Below are 18,043 nucleotides of genomic sequence, written 5' to 3'. Positions count from 1 at the left end.
CATCTGAACTGTCTCCACAGCAGACGGCATGTTGTATCCACTGCCAGGCCCTTTTAAGATGACTTGTCTTTAAATGGACCTTTCTGGGACGGGAAAGGGTTCTTCTGAAACATTCAAAGACCTTATAGATGACTATTCTGTTGTCTCTTTTGAGCATCTTAAAAAGGAAATCTTTAACTGTCCTGCGATTTCCACACAACAGTTGAAAGATATCCTGGCAGAGTTTTTCTTCCATGCCGTCGAAAATGATAAAATCTATATCTTTCACTTTGTCCCAAAGTTTATCACCGAGCTTCTTTTGCACAAAAATGGTGTGTTTAATTTTGTTTGCAGTATATCTTGACTGAAGACGGGACTTGTCAATGAATTGCCATAGAATATTGTTGACCACTTTTCGTCTATCTTCTTCAGTTCCATGTTTGAAACCCATCCGTGTCCCGTCCCTCAAAAACTGTCCAGGGTCGAAGCCTGCCTGGGTATAGTCCTCACTCAGGCAGTTTCATTTGAAAACAAGTCGTCCTCAGTATCATAAAAGGTGTTTTTGATCTTTCTTTTTGTTTCTGCAAACATTTTCCTTTGAGCAGAAGGATTCTCCAGGTGGTGTTTGATTTTTTTGACTATAACTTCACGCCCTTCTGGAGAATCAAGAAGTCCAATTAAATGCAGCCCAGAAGCAAAGTGGAATTCGTCTTCAGCAAGGCTTTGGAAAATCCGTTCACTGAGATCTTCTGAAACCTCTGACAGTGCATCCACATTTAATCCTCCTGTTTGTTTCAGAAGTAAGGTCAAAACTTCCTGGTGTTCCTGCCAAAAGGTTTCTCTCACGATATGCAGAGTCGGTTCATCTGCTGCCTTGTCAATCACTTGCCAGAGAAGTCCATCGAGGAAGTTAATATTGGTATAATCTAGGAAAGTTTGTCTTTGCTCGACCGTGTTAAACCACCTTGTTTCTTCTTCTTGCCAAAAAGAGACCTTAGGTGTGAAATGCTCTTGACTTTGTGAATTTTTCTCACACRTCTTCATTGCTAAGGYGTCTAAATAATCTTCTCTRAGGCAGTTTTCACTCGAATACAAGTAGGGAAAAAGTCTTTCTGATCTTTCTAACCAGAGAATTATCTGAGTCCGTGACTCTATGATGTCATAGAGTCACRRACTCTATGACRTCACAAAGTTGTCCTTTGAAAGGCCTTATGACACAGACATCCTTTGAAGTCATGCTGATGACATTGTTGTCAGCAGCATGGCAACTGTTGCTAGGTTTAATAATAGCACACAGTGAGCATRCACTATGAAAAAAAGAGAATCTGTGGGCAATAAATACATTATATTCCCACAAGTCTGACCTGGAAGTGGGGGATGGCAGGGAACCATCGGTCCCTCCTCTTCTTCTGCAAACTTTGTGCTATTTTCACCATTCAACTTTTATACTACTCAGCTTCCTGTCATAGAACAGGAGTACTGACTATCTATCATACCCGTCAATCCAGCATACCTTACGGTAATGCGCACATCGATGTTACGTCACATACTGCTTACTCAGTAGATTTCTTATAAATCCGTCATACCTGTGTTATGTTTCTCAGACATTTACGGTAAATTTTATTTAATTAAGCTGCTATGTTAATCAAACATATTAACATAAATGATTTTTGCTGTTTCCAATATCGTTACCAAACTGTAAACAAGACATTAGTCCCGTTTAGCGTCTCTATTACTACAAATACTGTTTGACTATAAATTTGGTCCCGCGGGATATTTTGTCCCTGTAGCTAATCTACCTTTTTAATATTTCAATTTTTTTTTTTAACTGCACGGAATATGTCCTAAATAAAGCATGAATACCGCTGGATGCTAAATATATTATTTAAAAAAAGCATAAATAACTCTGGATGCTGAATATATTATAAAAAAAGCATAAATAACTCTGGATGCTGAATATATTATAAAAAAAGCATAAATAACTCTGGATGCTGAATATATTATAAAAAAAGCATAAATAACTCTGGATGCTGAATATATTATAAAAAAAGCATAAATAACTCTGGATGCTGAATATATTATAAAAAAAGCATAAATAACTCTGGATGCTGAATATATTATAAAAAAAAGCATAAATAACTCTGGATGCTGAATATATTATAAAATAAAGCATAAATAACTCTGGATGCTGACCGAAGCTGTTAGGCAACGAGCAGGACAACATCTTTCTGGACACTGCGTGGAAATAACTAGATTTTTCTTATTTTAATTTTTTTATTTACCGTAAACGTCCGAGAAATAAAACTCAAAATGAGACTTCTACAGGTATGACGGATTTACAAGAAACGTAACATCGATGTGCGCATGCGCATTACCACGAGGTGCGCTGGATTGACGAGGTATGACAGATAGACAGAACACCTGTTTGTTCATATCTCTTGGTATTCATAACCTTCATACTTTTTAGAATATTCAGCTTTTTAAATAAAATTTTCTCCCCCGGGGGGGAAACCGCTCCATCCTGTGGTGTTCAGATTTACAGAATCTCAGTTAGCCTTCATAGCGGCTGAACCCCGTTTTACATCAAGCACTGTAGCTAATATTAGCTGGTATCTCACCGGTGGACATAAATATAGTAAAGTAATATTCTATTCTCAAACAATAATATGTCCATCTTACTTGGACATATCCAAGTAAGGGACAATACAGGGACAATATCCCTTAGTGCTGAAACATCTTCTGCTGTTTTGGTTGAGCAAAGTAGGAGGGACTACCGCTCCAAGATGGCCGCTGTATTTCCTGCGCCGGAGCAGCCAACGCGGGCCAACCGCCGTAAAAAGAAGTGCTCAGTGTTTCCGGAAGTAAACATGGATGCTAACGGGTGAGCATAGCTTACACATAAGAAAAGCATCGTTTAAATTGTCCTTTCAGATATAAGACAAGTATCCATGAACTGTTTTTAATGATGTTTCTGTAGCTCGCTGCGAGTGGTTGACCTACAGTGTAGAAATGCAATACGACTTTACATTAACAATTAGCACGAATTTGGGTTTACAGAAGCTAAATAAATAATTTACCAGTAGATCCAAGCACACAGAAATGACATGGGTTAGCTTGTTGTTAGCGATAGCATTAAGTAATGACTTAAAACAATGTCAATTACGAAATTAAAATACTAAAACACTATTTTAATATTTAAGTAAAATAATAATTTTACTTAATTAGTATTTTAAGTCATTCTTATTTTACGAATTCCGTTTGAGCACTTCCGCATTTTTTTTTAGCCACATAGACACTTCCGGTGTCTATGTGCCAATGCTAACAATGTGTTAGCATTGGCTCCTTGTCACTACTAAGGATGCCATCCATCCATCCATTTTCTTGCACCCTTTTTCCCTCAGTGGGGTCGGGAGGGGTGCTGGTGCCCATCTCCAGCCAATGTTTCGGGCGAGAGGCGGGGTCACCCTGGACAGGTCGCCAGTCTGTCGCAGGGCAACACAGAGACACACAACCATGCACACACACACACTCACACCTAGGGGCAATTTGGAGAGGCCAATTAACCTGACAGTCATGTTTTTGGACTGTGGGAGGAAACCGGAGTACCTGGAGAAAACCCACGCACGCACAGGGAGAACATGCAAACTCCATGCAGAAAGACCCCAGGCCGGGAATCGAACCCAGAACCTTCTTGCTGCAAGGCAACAGCTCTACCAACTGCGCCACTGTGCAGCCCTACTAAGGATGCTTATAGAATTATTCACACGTCTTTAAAAGCTCCAACAACGACAAAGGATTTAAGCTGGATGTGTCAAACTTCAGAAAAAACTTCAAAAGTAAGTTAAATCATTTATGTGTTTTGTTCACCATAACAGTCTACACAGATGTGTGTGTATATATATATATATATATATATATATATATATATATATATATATGAGAATAAAAACCAGCAGCAACAGTCAAACTTAACTTTGTTTTTTATCAATAAACATTAAAGACAGAGACTAGCAGTAATATTCAGCAGCAGGACGTCAGGGTTTGGCTCATTTGTGTCAAGTAAAGCAAACTTTCTTGGACCTCAAAAATTCAACAACACAAACAATCAAGAGTGAGTATTTCAAGTCAGACAAGAGGAGGTTCTCCTTGTGCTACAGTTTGGACTGAAATGGTTCCGTGAAGTTTAGCTGAACCGTGTTCCTCAGTGAGGACCGGCAGACGGGTTCTGCTCTGGTTCCCGTCCAGAACTGAACTTAAAATTCACTGAGTTACACACGCCTTCTCATTTTGAACGCATTTAAAGTTACATTACAGACACAACATAATACATTTATTCACAATAATAGTACAAGAAAAATATCATTATTGACAAGAAACTGACCTATTCTTTGTGCAAGTGGTGTTTTTTGTAGAACCCTGGCAGCACCAGCAGGGGGAGCTGTTCTGCCTGATTTCCATTTGCCTTATTGATTTCCAAATGAACTAACTTGAACAATTCTTCTTTGAAGTCGGAGTTTTGACTTGGAATGTCAAAATCCAATATGGCTGTCACCTCACTAAGCCACACGGTACCTCTCCAAGATGGCACGGTAATGAATTTCAAAACAAATCTGTCAAACACATTGTGTAACTCACTGTAAACCCGTCAGCGGGAAATAATTAGCCTGTTTTGCTAACAGAAGCTAGCCTAGAGACGGAGAAGAACGAGTGAATTTTCTGAGTTTCAGCTCAGAAAAGCGCTGAGCTGAGTGCGATGTTTCTCAAAAACCCGAGTTAGAACTTCCAAAACGCAGCATGAACACAACACGGTGAACACTGCCCCCTACTGTCCACCTTAACAGCACAAGTAGTTAGATTTGTTCACATTTTCCATCTCCTTACTATATTTAAAACAAGTTTAGATTATTCCAGACTACTGAATAATCTTTAAAAAATTGTAAACTCTTAAAATCTCCCCACCAACTCTGATGTTTAGTAAAATGTATATTTTTCCACTTCGTCTGCACCTCCTGTTCACATGCAAACTTAGATTTTGGTGAGATGAGATTTTTAAAAGCACTCTGCCTGTGGTGTATCTGTGGCAACGTGATGTCCTCAGAGGATTAAGGGACATGTTGGACATGTCCTCCTCGGTCCTTCTACGACCTACAAATCAGAACCGTTTGTGTCATTTTGTTCACCCAACGTTGTTTTCTACAAAATTAAAATTTTAGTAAGCTTCATTTTATTCCCACCTGCTTTTGCAGGACGTGTATAAAATTGTTTTGATAGAAAATCAACAGATTGTGTAAATGCAGATTTTTTTTTTACAAAATGGCAGTTATAAATATGTGGAGTAGAGCAGTGTGACCTGAGAATCCAGTTTCAACCCGTTTTTTTCTTTTTCTGAAAGATTTAAGGTTACAAACATCATGTTGACTGACAATAAAAGCATATTTTCAGTTCACGATTGTAAATGTTGGAAACAGAAGCGCCAGGATTGTCCTGCAGCATCCAAACCCACATGTAAGAGCAGGAGAGTTGAGCGAGTCTTTTTCTAATAATTAGCTTATGTTTTTACAGTTTATCTCAGTAATGTTTGGCTCCATTTTCCAGATGGGGTTCATCCAATCAGCTGAGAGCAACAGATTGGATCTTTGCCTGAAGGAACAGGAAGTTCTTGTTCTGTTTCGGTTCCTCTGGAGAACCGACAACGAACCATCTGAGTTAAATCCAGTTATCGGTCCAATTTAAAACAGACCACAGTTTATCTGAGCAAAGCCACATCTCCACTCTATCTGAGCGCTGCTGCCCCCTAGCGGACAGGAGTGTACAGTGCGCCTCCCAGTCCCAGGTACTCCAGGTTCTCTGCTGCAGGGAGGAACATGCTGTTCCCAGTGAGCGCTCCAGTCTGCGGCGGGAAGGCAGCCTGGTAGTCGGCCTGGTAGTCGGGGTCGTCCATGCTGCCGCTGGACACCAGGGGCAGCGAGTTTTGGTTGGTGTTCAGGTACTCCGGTCTGGAGAAGTTGGTCTCCGCCTCCTGGGAGGACAGCGACACGGGGCCCCAGCCCTCCGTCAGGTCCTCGTAGTTGGGATTGTAGATATCGGACAGCCTGCTGCTGGTTTCACTCCCAGGCTGGTTAACGTACTCTGGAACACAAACATCAGATTTATTTAGATCCTGGACTCGGCTGCTTTGGTGAAACTCTTTGTTTAAATTAGCAGAATATCCAAAATGCATGTGACTCGTATCCTGTCTGTTTGACTCCATTATTGCGATCACTTCCTGATTTCTTGCAGGAAGTGATCGCTGATCAGAACCTACCGTGACCATCCAGGTCTTTGTCCAGCGCGTTCTGGGTCGGGTCAGAGATGTACCGGAGAGCGATGCTGTTCTCTCTCACCGGATGCCCATTCTAAAAATAACACACGTCAGACGGATCAGTCTGGTTCATTCTGGGTAAAACATTTCCATTTTTTCACTTTACGTATTGTTCTGCCCCCTTGTGGCCGGCAGTAAAAGGTCATGTGTGCTGAAATCAGACATAATATAACAGTAGACCCCGCATTGGCTTCTCTGGCGCAGGAAATACGGCGGCCATCTTGGAGCGGTATACCCTCCTACTTGGCTAAACCAAAACAGCAGAAGAAGAAGCCGGATATTTTTGTTCAGATCGACGGACTATTAACGTGAGAGCTCAGGGGGAAACGTTTCATAGGTAAGATGGACATATTATTGTGTATATATTGTAACTAGAATATTACTTTACTGTATTTATGTGCACCAGCCAGATACCAGCTAATATTAGCTACAGTGTATTACTGAGGTTCAGCCCCGCTATGAAGATAACCGAGATTTAGTAAAGTTGAAAAAAGTTTTAATTATTCCCTAACATTGATTTAGATCATCCGACACAAGAGCCTACATTAGAAATAAAACAATATTATGTTTAATTATAAATATTCGAATGTCATGTGTTATAACATTTAAAAGTAAATATACAGGTGGGAAAGTATATTATTTATATGTAATTCTACCAATATTTATCAAATCTGTTTTATTTTGAAGGTTTCATAAAGACACGATGTGAGGAAGAAGTGGGAGAATAAGGAGAGACGGATTCACTGCTCTGCGTCTGATCAGCACCGACAGGTGATCAGTTCATCAGCCTGTTCTTTACTACCACTGAAATCCCAACACCAACAAATCCAGCTCTGTTTTAAGATATAAAACACAAAATGTTGATACATTTATGGTAAATATGTGAACAAAATTAATGTTTTAAATATCTAAGCTGCAAAAACCAGAGACAGAAAGGAAGGAAGGAACAAGGAAAGTAATTAAGGAAGGTAGGAAGGAAAAAACAAAAGTACAAATGAAAGAATGACAAAGGAAAGAAGAAGGAATAAATAAATAAAAGTTCCTCGTTTCTCTTATTCAATGAGACAAGTAGACAATGAAGGATGGAAGGACACAAGGAAGAATACTAGGAAGGAGCAGGAAAGAAGGAAGAACATAAAACATGACCAAATGGAAAAGAGGTTACAAATTCAACATCCTCCCTACTTTTGACCTGGAATGTTACTGAAGTCCAGATTTTTCCAGACTACTCAGAAATCCTGATTTATGTGATTTAATTTTGTATTACAGTTTTATTAACTGATCTTATGGTTTTATACGGATCAGTTTATTGAGACACAAATTCAGATGAAAATCTTGACAGCTGTCTGTCTGAGCGGTGGCCATGTTGGATTCTGAGACCCAGCCGGTGAGGAACCTCGGACTTTCCGAGGTTCCCAGGACTTTTTTCAGGCTATGGTTCAGTTAGCATCAGAGTTTTTACCGCCGGGATGCAGGGCTCGCTGCCCTGGCGGTTTATCCGTTTGTACGGCAGCAGGTATTCATCGGCGTCGACGACATCGTCGTCCGAGCTCAGCAGGCGGGAGAAAAGCCTCCGGTCGGACGGAGTCGGCAGGTTGCCCTGGGAAACAAGTCAGAGACCATAAAATACGGTTTAATATTCCACATTTTATTAGATTCACTTCTTAATGTTCAGTTACTTAATGAAAAACATTTATATTTTGATTTGGACTCTTTGTAGATATTTTTTGAAAAGTGAAAACCCAGAATTGTTCCGTTAGTGTTTTATAGTAGGATCAGGTGGAGCGGGTGGGGTTGGTAGAGCAGGTGGAGGCGGTGGCGTACCTGTATGACCAGGTACCTGGACGGGTCCCGGGCCATCTGGGAGAACTCGCCCACCAGCTCTCTGAACCTGGGTCTGCTGTTCGGGTCGATCATCCAGCCTGCAGGCAGACGGAGACAACACACTACCGTGAGGAAGCAGCCCCAGCCAGCCTGCAGCGCCACCTGCAGGTCAGCTCTTACACTTCAGGATGATCATGTAGACTTCGATGGTGCAGATGGGAGGCTGCGGCAGCCGCTCTCCGTTCTCCAGCACCGAGGCGATATCCTTGGCCGGGATGCCGTCATACGGTTTGGATCCGAACGTCATCAACTCCCAAACTGTCACACCTGCAGAGACAGGAGTGACTTTAGCTGCGTTAGCCTAGCCTAGCCTAGCCTAGCGATAACACCGCATAAACAGAGAACAATTTCCTTATTTTCTGCAGGAACACTCTTAGCCATTTATAGCTAGAATGACTCGTAGCTGTCCTGTCAACGGATTCTTCTACCCGATTTGTGGATCTCAGGTAGATAAAATATCACCTGAACTTTGACCCCAAATCCCAGAGGAGGTAGAAAGGAGGCTTCAGAGATGCAGAACAGAGAGAGAAGGAAGAAGTTCATGATCCATCGATCATGTCCCCTACTCCAACATCTTTCTGACCTCACGGCCAACCAGAGGTTTAAAGAGGAGCAGCAAAAGCAAATGAGGCGGATTAGCAGAGCATGCTAACTGATGGAGTCATCCAGGATGTGTTGCTGTGTTACTAAAGTTTCTGCTGCCTGGATGTTGGGCTGCAACAGTCTCCAGTCAGAGGCTTCTTCAGATTTGTGGCTTGACTGACTGCTACTGGAGGAACGTCCTGAGCTCCATAAATCAACTCCACATCCTTTCAACGCAAGATGGGATTTCTGCTAAACTAAGAGCCCTAAGTTTGAACTTTTTGTAACACAAATCACGCATTCTAGATCCAGAGAGGAAAACTGGTAAGATTTCCACGATCAGACTAAATACAATCAGGAATAAATCAATATTATCAGGATTACATGCCAACACTGATGTGCAGTATCTGTTCACCTCACTGCTTTGAGTTTCAAGCATTTAACCTTTTGAACAAGAGATGCAATCAATATTCACTAATAGTGTAAAAATATCTTATTCAGTCTCGATCCTCTGGCTGTGCCGTTTCAGATGTTTAAACCGGCTAACAGGAGGCGAAGGCAGGTAGGGGGCGCTGTGGGGACGATTCCTCACCGTAGCTCCACACGTCGCTCTGATGGGTGTAGGTCCACTGGAGGATCGACTCCAAAGCCATCCACTTGATGGGAACCTGCTCACAGAGATGCAGCGGTGATTCGTCTCCGACATGTTTTCAGTTTGAACAGCAAACAGAAACCAACAGGCGTTGCCACGGCACCTTTCCTCCGTCAGCGTGGTATTCCTTCTCGTCAGCCGTCAGCAGCTTGGACAGACCGAAGTCCGTGATCTTGACGTGGTTCGGGTTTTTCAGCAAGACGTTCCTGGCTGCCAGGTCGCGGTGCACCAGGTGGCGCTCTTCCAGGTAGTTCATCCCCTGAACCAGCAGCGTGTCATTTAACAAACCAGAACTAACCGGTAAATAGATAAATATTTGAATTCCATTATTTTGTCCAGGCTACCATGAAATGTTGGTTTTAACTTTAAGTCAACGTTGGGAAAAGTTCCCCAGACCGTGTGATCCAGAACAACCCAAATTCACTCTAATCTCATTTACATTTTCCCAGCATCTAAACATTTCAGACGGGATGAAGAGATTAACGCTCCTTCATCCTGATGCGTTCAGGTTAACGAGCCTCAGCAGGATTACCGAGCGCCGAGGTTCCTGGCTCACCTTGGCGATCTGAACACACCAGTTCAGCAGCCACTGGCCGCAGATCCGCTCCTGGTGCTGCCGGACGTAGTCCAGCAGGCAGCCGTACGGCATCAGCTGCGTCACCAGCTGCACGGCCGACGTCAGGCAGATGCCCAGCAGGCGGCAGACGTGAGGATGGTCCACGCTCGCCATCACGTAGGCCTCCTGCAGGGAAACCCGCAGAGTCCCAAACACCAGCGGTCCATGAATATCACACATTCATCTTTAATAAAGAATTAAAACCTGCAGCATCAGCAACACCAACGGTCCATAAACACGACACGGCAGAGCAGGTGAGAAATATCGTCTGGTCATCTTTAATAAATAATTACTTCATATAATAAAACACGGTTTAATGCTTTAAGAGTCAAATTCACTTCATTAATAATTAACTATGTGTATATAACTGCAGAGAAATATGAAAGTATGAATTGTTTTAACTTATATTAATAGTCGATAAACAGAAAAACTTTGCAGATATTTAGCTGGTCAGATATATTTAGATAATTAAAAACTAATTTATAAATTTACAAAGTTATAGCTATGTGATGTGGAATGTTTGTTCCAAAAACTAATAAATCCTGCATTATTTAAAAGTATGGAGTGATTTTAAATCAGAAATTCACTTTATGAAACCACAAAATAATGTTAATTTGTTCATGTGACGTATTAATTCTGATTTATGCAACAATATTAAAACATAACAGACAAATAAATATACATTTTATTTATCTTTCTGCCCTTTTTTTCATCCTTTGATTTTTGAATTTATCAAGTGAAAATTGTCCTACATGAGTTTCCTTCATATGTAATAAATGTTTTCAGTTGCTAACATTTTCTGTTTACTTTTTAAATTTAATTCTGAAAACATTTCAATACAAATCTCAGTTTATCAAAATGTTCACCTTCTGTTTTGTGACAGAAGTTTTCTCTATTTTCTTTGTATTATTGTCCAGTGTAACGTATTCAGAGCTATTGTGGCTCAACATCCATTCCCATCAATCACCCTTTAACTGTGAATGCTACATATGGCAGGAAACAGCAGCTGTTGGAGATGAGATGAGTCCTACAGGGATGTACAACATGATCTCTGACGGTTTGAAATGAAGAACTGAAGGACGGAGGCAGGAGAGAAACTGTGTAATATCCTGTTTAAAGAATCCCAGACAGAATGTAAATATTTCTCTGCTAATGAATCACATCGGGCTGTGGGATCAGCGGTGAGCTCAGGATTGGTTTCTGATTAACGATGAGAAAATCTGGGCAGAAACAGAAACGGTAATCCTACTAAATACTGGTTCTGTCCAAAGGGAGCAGACCCAACACCGTACTGAGCCGTGTTCTTTCTGTTCAGAAGAGCCAGCAGATGTAAAACACAAAACAAGACGAAGGTGGGGGTCCCACCACGGCTCTTGAGCAAACCGAACCAGAGGAGAAGCAAAGCCTTACGTCCAGGACTTCCTGGTTGACTTTCGGTGACGTAGCCTCTCTCAGAACTTTGATGGCGACTGGGATCCGGATGTTTTCTCCGTCAGGGTTCCACAGACCCTGAACAGAGACGAAGTGAGTTATTTCATCATCTCAGGAGGAGAGAGTTTCTAACGAGGTCTTCTGCCTTCAGTTAGTGTTGGTACCTTATAGACCGTCCCAAAGGCCCCGGAGCCCAGAACTCGGTCCTTCTTGAACTCCGTCTCCTTCAGGATTCTCAGGAAGGCCTGGTTGGGAGCCTGACCGCTCGGAGTTAACGGCTCCACCAGCTGCAACGTGTCCAACAACATCAGGAACAACCAGCTTCGGACGGAGAGTTTGTCTCCGTTTGACGTTCTCAAATCACTTCCAAAGCCAGAGTTGTGTTTTAAGAGTGATGCTCACCTCCTTCTCTTGGAGCAGGCGCCGTATTGTCCTCTTCCGTTTGATTCGCCGGCGCCGCAGCAGAACCAGGATGAGCAGTGCCACAATTACAGTGATCAGGAGTCCACTGACCACACCCACTGCCAGAGAGGAGTGTCCGTTAACGCTGGTGGAAAACAGACCAAAAAACAGATGAGTCAAAAAAAACAGTCCGGTTTATACACCTTCCGATCCAAACTGGAAGAAATCATCATGTGAACTTCCATTTACATCGACATAATCAGATTAATTCCTGATCAATATGATGTCATTATTTCTGTCCCGCCCAATGACTCACAGGAAGGTTGTCTGGTGTGAAGACGGCTAAGCTAACCCAACAGACTGATGCTATGTTTGGACAGAGCATTGCTACTGAATTTGGTGTTGATGTGTAAATTATTTTTTTCTATTTTCAGACCTGATCCTGTTAGTTCAGGTGGTTCAGTCACAGAACATTTCGYCAACCAGTCGACTGGCAAATAAACTCAGCATTGTTGATGTTTTTGTTCATGTTTTGCTTTATGTTTGTGGTTTTATTTGTAGTTTTACCCTTTACATCCAGACAGTCCAGGACCAGAACACCTACAGACACAAAGACAGTAAAATGAACCTTCAGTTCTTTTCTCTGCTGGTTTAAACTTCAGACCTTCATGATAAAGTCTCAGGAAGAAGTTTTACCCTTGGGTGCAGTTCTGATGGCACGGCTGGCATTGGCCCATCTTATCCGCATATTTCCAGATTAAAGTGTCTCCATCTCCCATCATGCCGTGCGGGCAGCGAGGGATGCATTGGGGGCCATCTTGAAAATGCTCACACTTGGAGCAGTTGGCTGGCCCCTGCATGAAAAAGGCTTTAATACTCAGAGATAACACAAATTCAGGCAAAGCATTTAATTCAAATTGCAACAAATTATGGCAAAAGGTCAGTTTATGGAATCAGAGAGTTTGATCTCAGAAGAAGATGTGGGATCCTGTTTGGATCTGCAGTGTTTCTCCTGTGAGTAAAATGGATTCTGAATTAAAATGTAAAAGCTCTAATCTTTCAGACATTGGTTGAGTTGATGTGAACTCACTGGACCGGAGCAGGTCAGGCTGTCGGTCTGCAGCAAACACTCCTGGTGGCACTGAACACACCTGCCGTCCACCTGGGCCTCTCTGGGTTCACTGCACCAAGAAAATGGAATCAATCAAGTAAAATCAAATCAGAAGTACAGCTGATGTGCAGACTGCAGGTCTCTCACCCCTGCAGCAGGTTGCAGGATGCCACACAGCGCCCCCCTCTGTCCACATGCAGACAGGAGACACACATTGTGGGCCCCGGGCCCCAGCAGCCGTCCTCTGAGCACTCGTGGTTGCAGGTTTGATTCTCACTGCTGATGTCATTCTTTATGATCTGGTCCTCAGATCGGAACAAGCGCCTCCAGTTGATGGTGTTGGTGTAACGCAGCTTTGGCATGTTCTTCAGGATCACATTCCCAGCGCTCACCTCCTTCAGGGAGCGCAGACCGAGCCACTGCAGGTGACTCACCTGAACCACCACAAAGCTGAACTCTCTGGGAGGAAAACATTTAGTTGGTCCACAGCTGGGAAAACTTTCTGGGAAAAGAAACCCAGAAACTAACCTGGAAAACTTAGTTCTTCCTCTGATAATTTCCAGGTTCTCGAACACCGACAGAGACGTCATGTTTTCAGGCCACCACATGATCACCAGGAAACCTACCACACCAACAAGCTGAACTCTGAGGCTGGTTTCTGCAGACATGTTTCTGATCTAAAGGCAAAGCCAACAGGAAAACCTACCAGTGATTTCCTTCACTGTCGTCAGGTTCCACAGATGCTCAGGATCCATCGGCCCGATGTTGTAATGTGGATCCCTGGAAGAACAGCCGTTACATCGTCACCGACATCAGAGCAGAACATTCAACCAGAATCAGTTTCAGAGACGATAACAATCAACACTGGACATAAAGTCATGTACAGCTTTCAGTCTGGACAATTAAACTCTGGATTTATGGAAATCACTGGTAGGTTTTATATTGCTTCTTATTTTGGCATCAATCAAACATTCGTTTGTGAAGCATGAAAAAACTTGGATCATCCTGTTGAACTCGACCTGAGAGCCTCTGAACCCAACTACTGATCAGTGGCTCACCTGCATTCAGAATAATAACTTCCTGAATTCATATGCCTGCATTAATCAGTAGGAAGGAGCTTCATTTTCAAGGAGCAAATTTAAGAGTGTGTTGCTGTTGGTGACCTGTCCAGGTTGACCCTTGCAGATCGGCACCAGGTCCCTTCATGACCCCACAGAGGGTCAGCATGATGGATGGTGGAAGAACAGAAATGTAAGAAGAAAAGGTGAAGACTTCTCACCCTTCAAAGGAGTTCTTGATGAGGATGATGTCGCCGTTGATCTTGGTGCAGTTCCTGAAGGACCCGATGTTGGTTGAGTTCACAGCAATAGTGTTGGTTAGAGACCCGATTCTAATTCCATCACACACTGCAGGAAGAACAAGAACAACTCTGGGAATCTGCTCTGTGTGTGTGTGTGTGCGTGCCTTGGTCTACCTTTGGGACAGACTCCATCGCATGGCTTGCAACTCCGTTTGCCATTCTCGTCTATCTCATGCATTCCTGCACCACAAGAGCGAACACATGCGCCCTCTGTCACTACGTAGTTACCTGGGAAGAAAGACAAACATTAAGACAACATCAGAGATGAAACAACGGGCAACTTACTGACAGATGTTTACCAGCTGCAGGACAGATCAAAAGCTGCATTTCCAAGAACCTCAAAAATTGTCACATAATCAGTTCTTCATCTAAAGTGAGCTATTTCTACATGTAACACTTTTTATACTTACTAGGGCATTCCTTGACACAAGCGGCTCCGAAAGTGTACTTGGTGTTGGGGTTGTCCACCACCTGGTGGCTGGCGCGGTCATAGATTTTCGGCGGAGGACAGGTGTCCTTACAGGTCCCATCATCGTTGAAGTCCCTACAGGCCTGTAGAAACAAAGACTGGACATGAGCCGTACGTCTGTTAACTAAACAGTAGAGCGGATCTTTGTGAGTCACAGGAAGCAAAACTCTTTGGAACTGTTGAGGTTATGTCTGAGCAAAAATAAATTTATAAAAATCTCAATGAATTTCCACCGGTGATGAAGAAAAGTTCAATCCAAAGCCCAGATGGTGAAACCCACTCAATACCTACATGGTGATCGTCAATGTTCTTTATATTTACACCTTTTTAGCTAACATATTGAATATAACATGTAATAATCTTCTCCTTAACCTGGGCTGAAGCCCAGACTTCCCTCTGCCTGTCACTGGAGTCAGCTCCTCTTTGTGGCCAGAGATGGGGTAGGAACGTAGATCAACTAGTAAATCAAGACTTTCGTCTTTTGACTCAGCTCTCTTTTCACCACAACAGACCGGAACAGTACTGGCTTCACTGCAGACGCAGCACCAATCCACCCATCAGCCTCCTGCTCCATTCTCCCTCGTTTGTGAACAAGACCTCAAGATACTTCAGCTCCTCCACCCGAGACAGGACATTGTCCTGACCTGGAGAAGACACTCAACCCTTTTCTGGCTCAAGACCATGGTCAACACTTGGTTTCAAATCGCTCCAGTGAAACCTGGAGATCACGGTTTGATGAAGGCAGAAGAACCACATCGTCTACAAAAAGCAGAGGTCCGATCCTCAGACAATGGATCCTCAATATCCTGGTTGTGCCTAAAACATTGGTCCATTGAAGTTGTGAACAGGACAGTTACAAGGGGCAACTCTCACTGGAAACAAGTCTTTTTAACCTCTGCCAGCTCTTGCACCAGTCAAAACCTAACAGCCTGAATCAAATGACCTGTAACTTCACCCTCCTGCAGTGACCTCACAGCTGAACACCTCCAGGTCCACAAAGCACCTGTAGACTGGGTGGCTGAGCACTTAGGCTTTTCCATAAAAGTAATTATGGACATCAAGAATATTAGTTTATGTGGTGATCAGTAGCAACTTTCATGAAAAAAGTCATTGAAGTCAATAGTACTTTTACATGAAATGTGATTATGATCATCTGATACGGACCAGACAGTCTGTGGCTCTGGGTCCGGTGCAGCCCGCAGCACAGTGTTCGTTGCAGCAGTCGATGGGTTTGGGGCCGCGGCACCTCCTGCTGCACTGCTCAGCACACAGCAGCTTGGTGACTGATGGAGGCAGGAGGCAGATTCGTGAACTCACTCAACTCAAACAGCCAGGATGGAGGAATGTAAAAGAAACAGTGGAAGACTTTACATTTCTGGCAGTGACCCGGTCCGGGTGCCCAACACGACCCGTTAACACAGCCGGGGTCACACTTCTGACCTGCAAACACATTCATGTTACCAACAACGTTCAGCCAGGATGAGAACATTAATGAATATTTTACAAATGTTTTCCATACATTGGCGTTCAAACGTTTGTTGTGTGAGGTAGATGGAGGGATTGCTGGTTTTATCCACGATATCCCACCAGTTGATGGTTTCCATGTTGCACAGCAGAGGGTTGTGGCTGACCTTCACTCCTCCTGACACAATCTCTGTTGGAGGCAAAGTGTAACAATGAATGTCTGTAAAAATACAGGTTTCACTCAACAACTGACAAATTGTTCATGATGCATTTCAGCAACTTTAAAAATACATTGAGGATCAACCAGAGACTGAACATGAAACCAGAAACATGACAGCAGAAACGAGATTAGACATTTTAATCCTGACAAGAAGAACCTCAAAAATCTGAGGGTTTTTCATAAAGGTGACATTTCTGACTGGAGCTTTTTCTTTTTCACTAAACGTTTCTGCTTCTGTAAACCGTTTTGTGGTAAAAAGCATAAATTGATCAACCAGCCACCAAACCAGTCCAGCATTATGAAGCCATGTGTTCACAGCAGAGGTGTGACTCAACCAAACCAATTAAGCTGAACGTCATACGTCATCAGGCACAAATTGCCAAGGAGCGGTCCGTTTCCTGCTGCCAGGTCTCAATGTTCTGTTGAAAGAAGGCTTTTAAACGATCCTGCAGCTCCACCCACTCAACCAGCTGCCAAGAACTCCAACTGACAAACCTTTATTTGCGCAATCCTGTGGGTTTTAAAGCTCCTCTAGCGTCGCTTGTCCTACACATTTCTGACACATCAGCTAATATTCCCTCAGCTACAGACTTTCTCTGCGGTTTTTGTTGGTTTGGGACACATCTGTAATGTTGACCCTTCTCCTCCTGATTGATGACATTTGCTTGTGTTTATAGCATCGTCCAGATGCTGCTGCACCCACCGGTCAGGTTGCTGAGCTGCAGCTGCTTCAGGCCAACCTGGTAAACCACTGACGACGACAGGTTCCTGTAGTAGTTGGACATGACCAGCAGGGCGTACTTGCCCTCATGGAGGTTCTGTCCCCGGATCAGACGCAGATTGACCAGTGGGATGGTGGACACCTCGTTCATGGCGATCAGGACGTAACCCCCAACTTCCTGGATGGACTGAGGAGACGGAGAGAAAGAGCTGAAGGCCTGAAGCTATCCAACAACCTTCAGCCGAGGCGTTATGACAGAGTTTACATTAACAAGTCAGTTCAGTATTTTATGAGAAACAACTGGCAGCTCAAATCCCAAATTAATGATCAAATTTAAAATAGGTTTTATCACAAAAGATCGTTTCTTGAGTTTAGAACAGATGAACTACTGAACAAAGATCACAGGAAAATCTGGTTAGAACGAAAACAGAGACGATGTCTGGATCAGGAGCTTTGTTTTCGTGTCAAAACCTTTCAGAGGATTAAAATGTAAACCTTAAAAGAACAAAGAACTGAAAGTGACGTGATCAGTTTGACATGTCTGGTGTTGCCACATCTTTAGAAACTTTATCAGCAGTTTGATCAGAAACATGTCCGTCTGGAGGGAGAACCAGCAGCGTGATGACGTGACCCGGACCGGACTCACCTGGAGGAAGGACAGGTCCTGGTGCTCCTGGGTGTAGGTGATCTCCAGGTTCTCCAGAACCACGTTGCAGCCGGAGTACATCTTCTTCATGATGTGGTAGTGATGCTCATGATTGTCCAGCATGGTCAGCTGGTTGCTCATCCCC

General features: G+C 43.2%; 1 protein-coding gene and 1 long non-coding RNA gene across 2 annotated transcripts in view; one reads left to right on the top strand and one right to left on the bottom strand.

Moving 5' to 3' along the window:
• Nucleotides 1–3,720: 3,720 nt before the first annotated feature.
• On the top strand, nucleotides 3,721–6,943 carry LOC103456975 (uncharacterized). The gene is made up of 3 exons (XR_532353.2): nucleotides 3,721–3,815; nucleotides 6,259–6,418; nucleotides 6,545–6,943. It is a non-coding gene; the product is annotated as an uncharacterized LOC103456975 (long non-coding RNA).
• The window catches only part of LOC103456976 (melanoma receptor tyrosine-protein kinase), a 25,366-nt gene continuing 11,264 nt past the window's right edge, over nucleotides 3,942–18,043 (bottom strand). Inside the window, exons 3-27 of the mRNA XM_008396862.2 lie at nucleotides 17,899–18,043; nucleotides 17,235–17,439; nucleotides 16,367–16,501; nucleotides 16,219–16,287; nucleotides 16,012–16,130; nucleotides 14,789–14,930; nucleotides 14,493–14,606; nucleotides 14,298–14,424; nucleotides 13,725–13,798; nucleotides 13,547–13,640; nucleotides 13,166–13,477; nucleotides 12,998–13,088; nucleotides 12,604–12,761; nucleotides 12,475–12,507; nucleotides 11,908–12,052; nucleotides 11,670–11,792; nucleotides 11,485–11,583; nucleotides 10,015–10,200; nucleotides 9,562–9,717; nucleotides 9,399–9,474; nucleotides 8,345–8,491; nucleotides 8,165–8,262; nucleotides 7,803–7,940; nucleotides 6,284–6,374; nucleotides 3,942–6,108 (exon numbers count right to left, since the gene is read on the bottom strand). Coding sequence (XP_008395084.1) covers nucleotides 5,774–6,108; nucleotides 6,284–6,374; nucleotides 7,803–7,940; nucleotides 8,165–8,262; nucleotides 8,345–8,491; nucleotides 9,399–9,474; nucleotides 9,562–9,717; nucleotides 10,015–10,200; nucleotides 11,485–11,583; nucleotides 11,670–11,792; nucleotides 11,908–12,052; nucleotides 12,475–12,507; nucleotides 12,604–12,761; nucleotides 12,998–13,088; nucleotides 13,166–13,477; nucleotides 13,547–13,640; nucleotides 13,725–13,798; nucleotides 14,298–14,424; nucleotides 14,493–14,606; nucleotides 14,789–14,930; nucleotides 16,012–16,130; nucleotides 16,219–16,287; nucleotides 16,367–16,501; nucleotides 17,235–17,439; nucleotides 17,899–18,043 — 3,412 coding nt within the window. The 3' untranslated portion in view covers nucleotides 3,942–5,773. The remainder of the gene's footprint in view (nucleotides 6,109–6,283; nucleotides 6,375–7,802; nucleotides 7,941–8,164; nucleotides 8,263–8,344; nucleotides 8,492–9,398; nucleotides 9,475–9,561; nucleotides 9,718–10,014; nucleotides 10,201–11,484; nucleotides 11,584–11,669; nucleotides 11,793–11,907; nucleotides 12,053–12,474; nucleotides 12,508–12,603; nucleotides 12,762–12,997; nucleotides 13,089–13,165; nucleotides 13,478–13,546; nucleotides 13,641–13,724; nucleotides 13,799–14,297; nucleotides 14,425–14,492; nucleotides 14,607–14,788; nucleotides 14,931–16,011; nucleotides 16,131–16,218; nucleotides 16,288–16,366; nucleotides 16,502–17,234; nucleotides 17,440–17,898) is intronic.

Source organism: Poecilia reticulata, linkage group LG20 (genome assembly GCF_000633615.1).
Source record: "Poecilia reticulata strain Guanapo linkage group LG20, Guppy_female_1.0+MT, whole genome shotgun sequence".
Classification (NCBI taxonomy): Eukaryota; Metazoa; Chordata; class Actinopteri; order Cyprinodontiformes; family Poeciliidae; genus Poecilia; species Poecilia reticulata.
The sequence above is the reverse complement of the archived record's forward strand: the minus strand, read 5'-3'. Positions and strand labels throughout refer to the sequence as shown.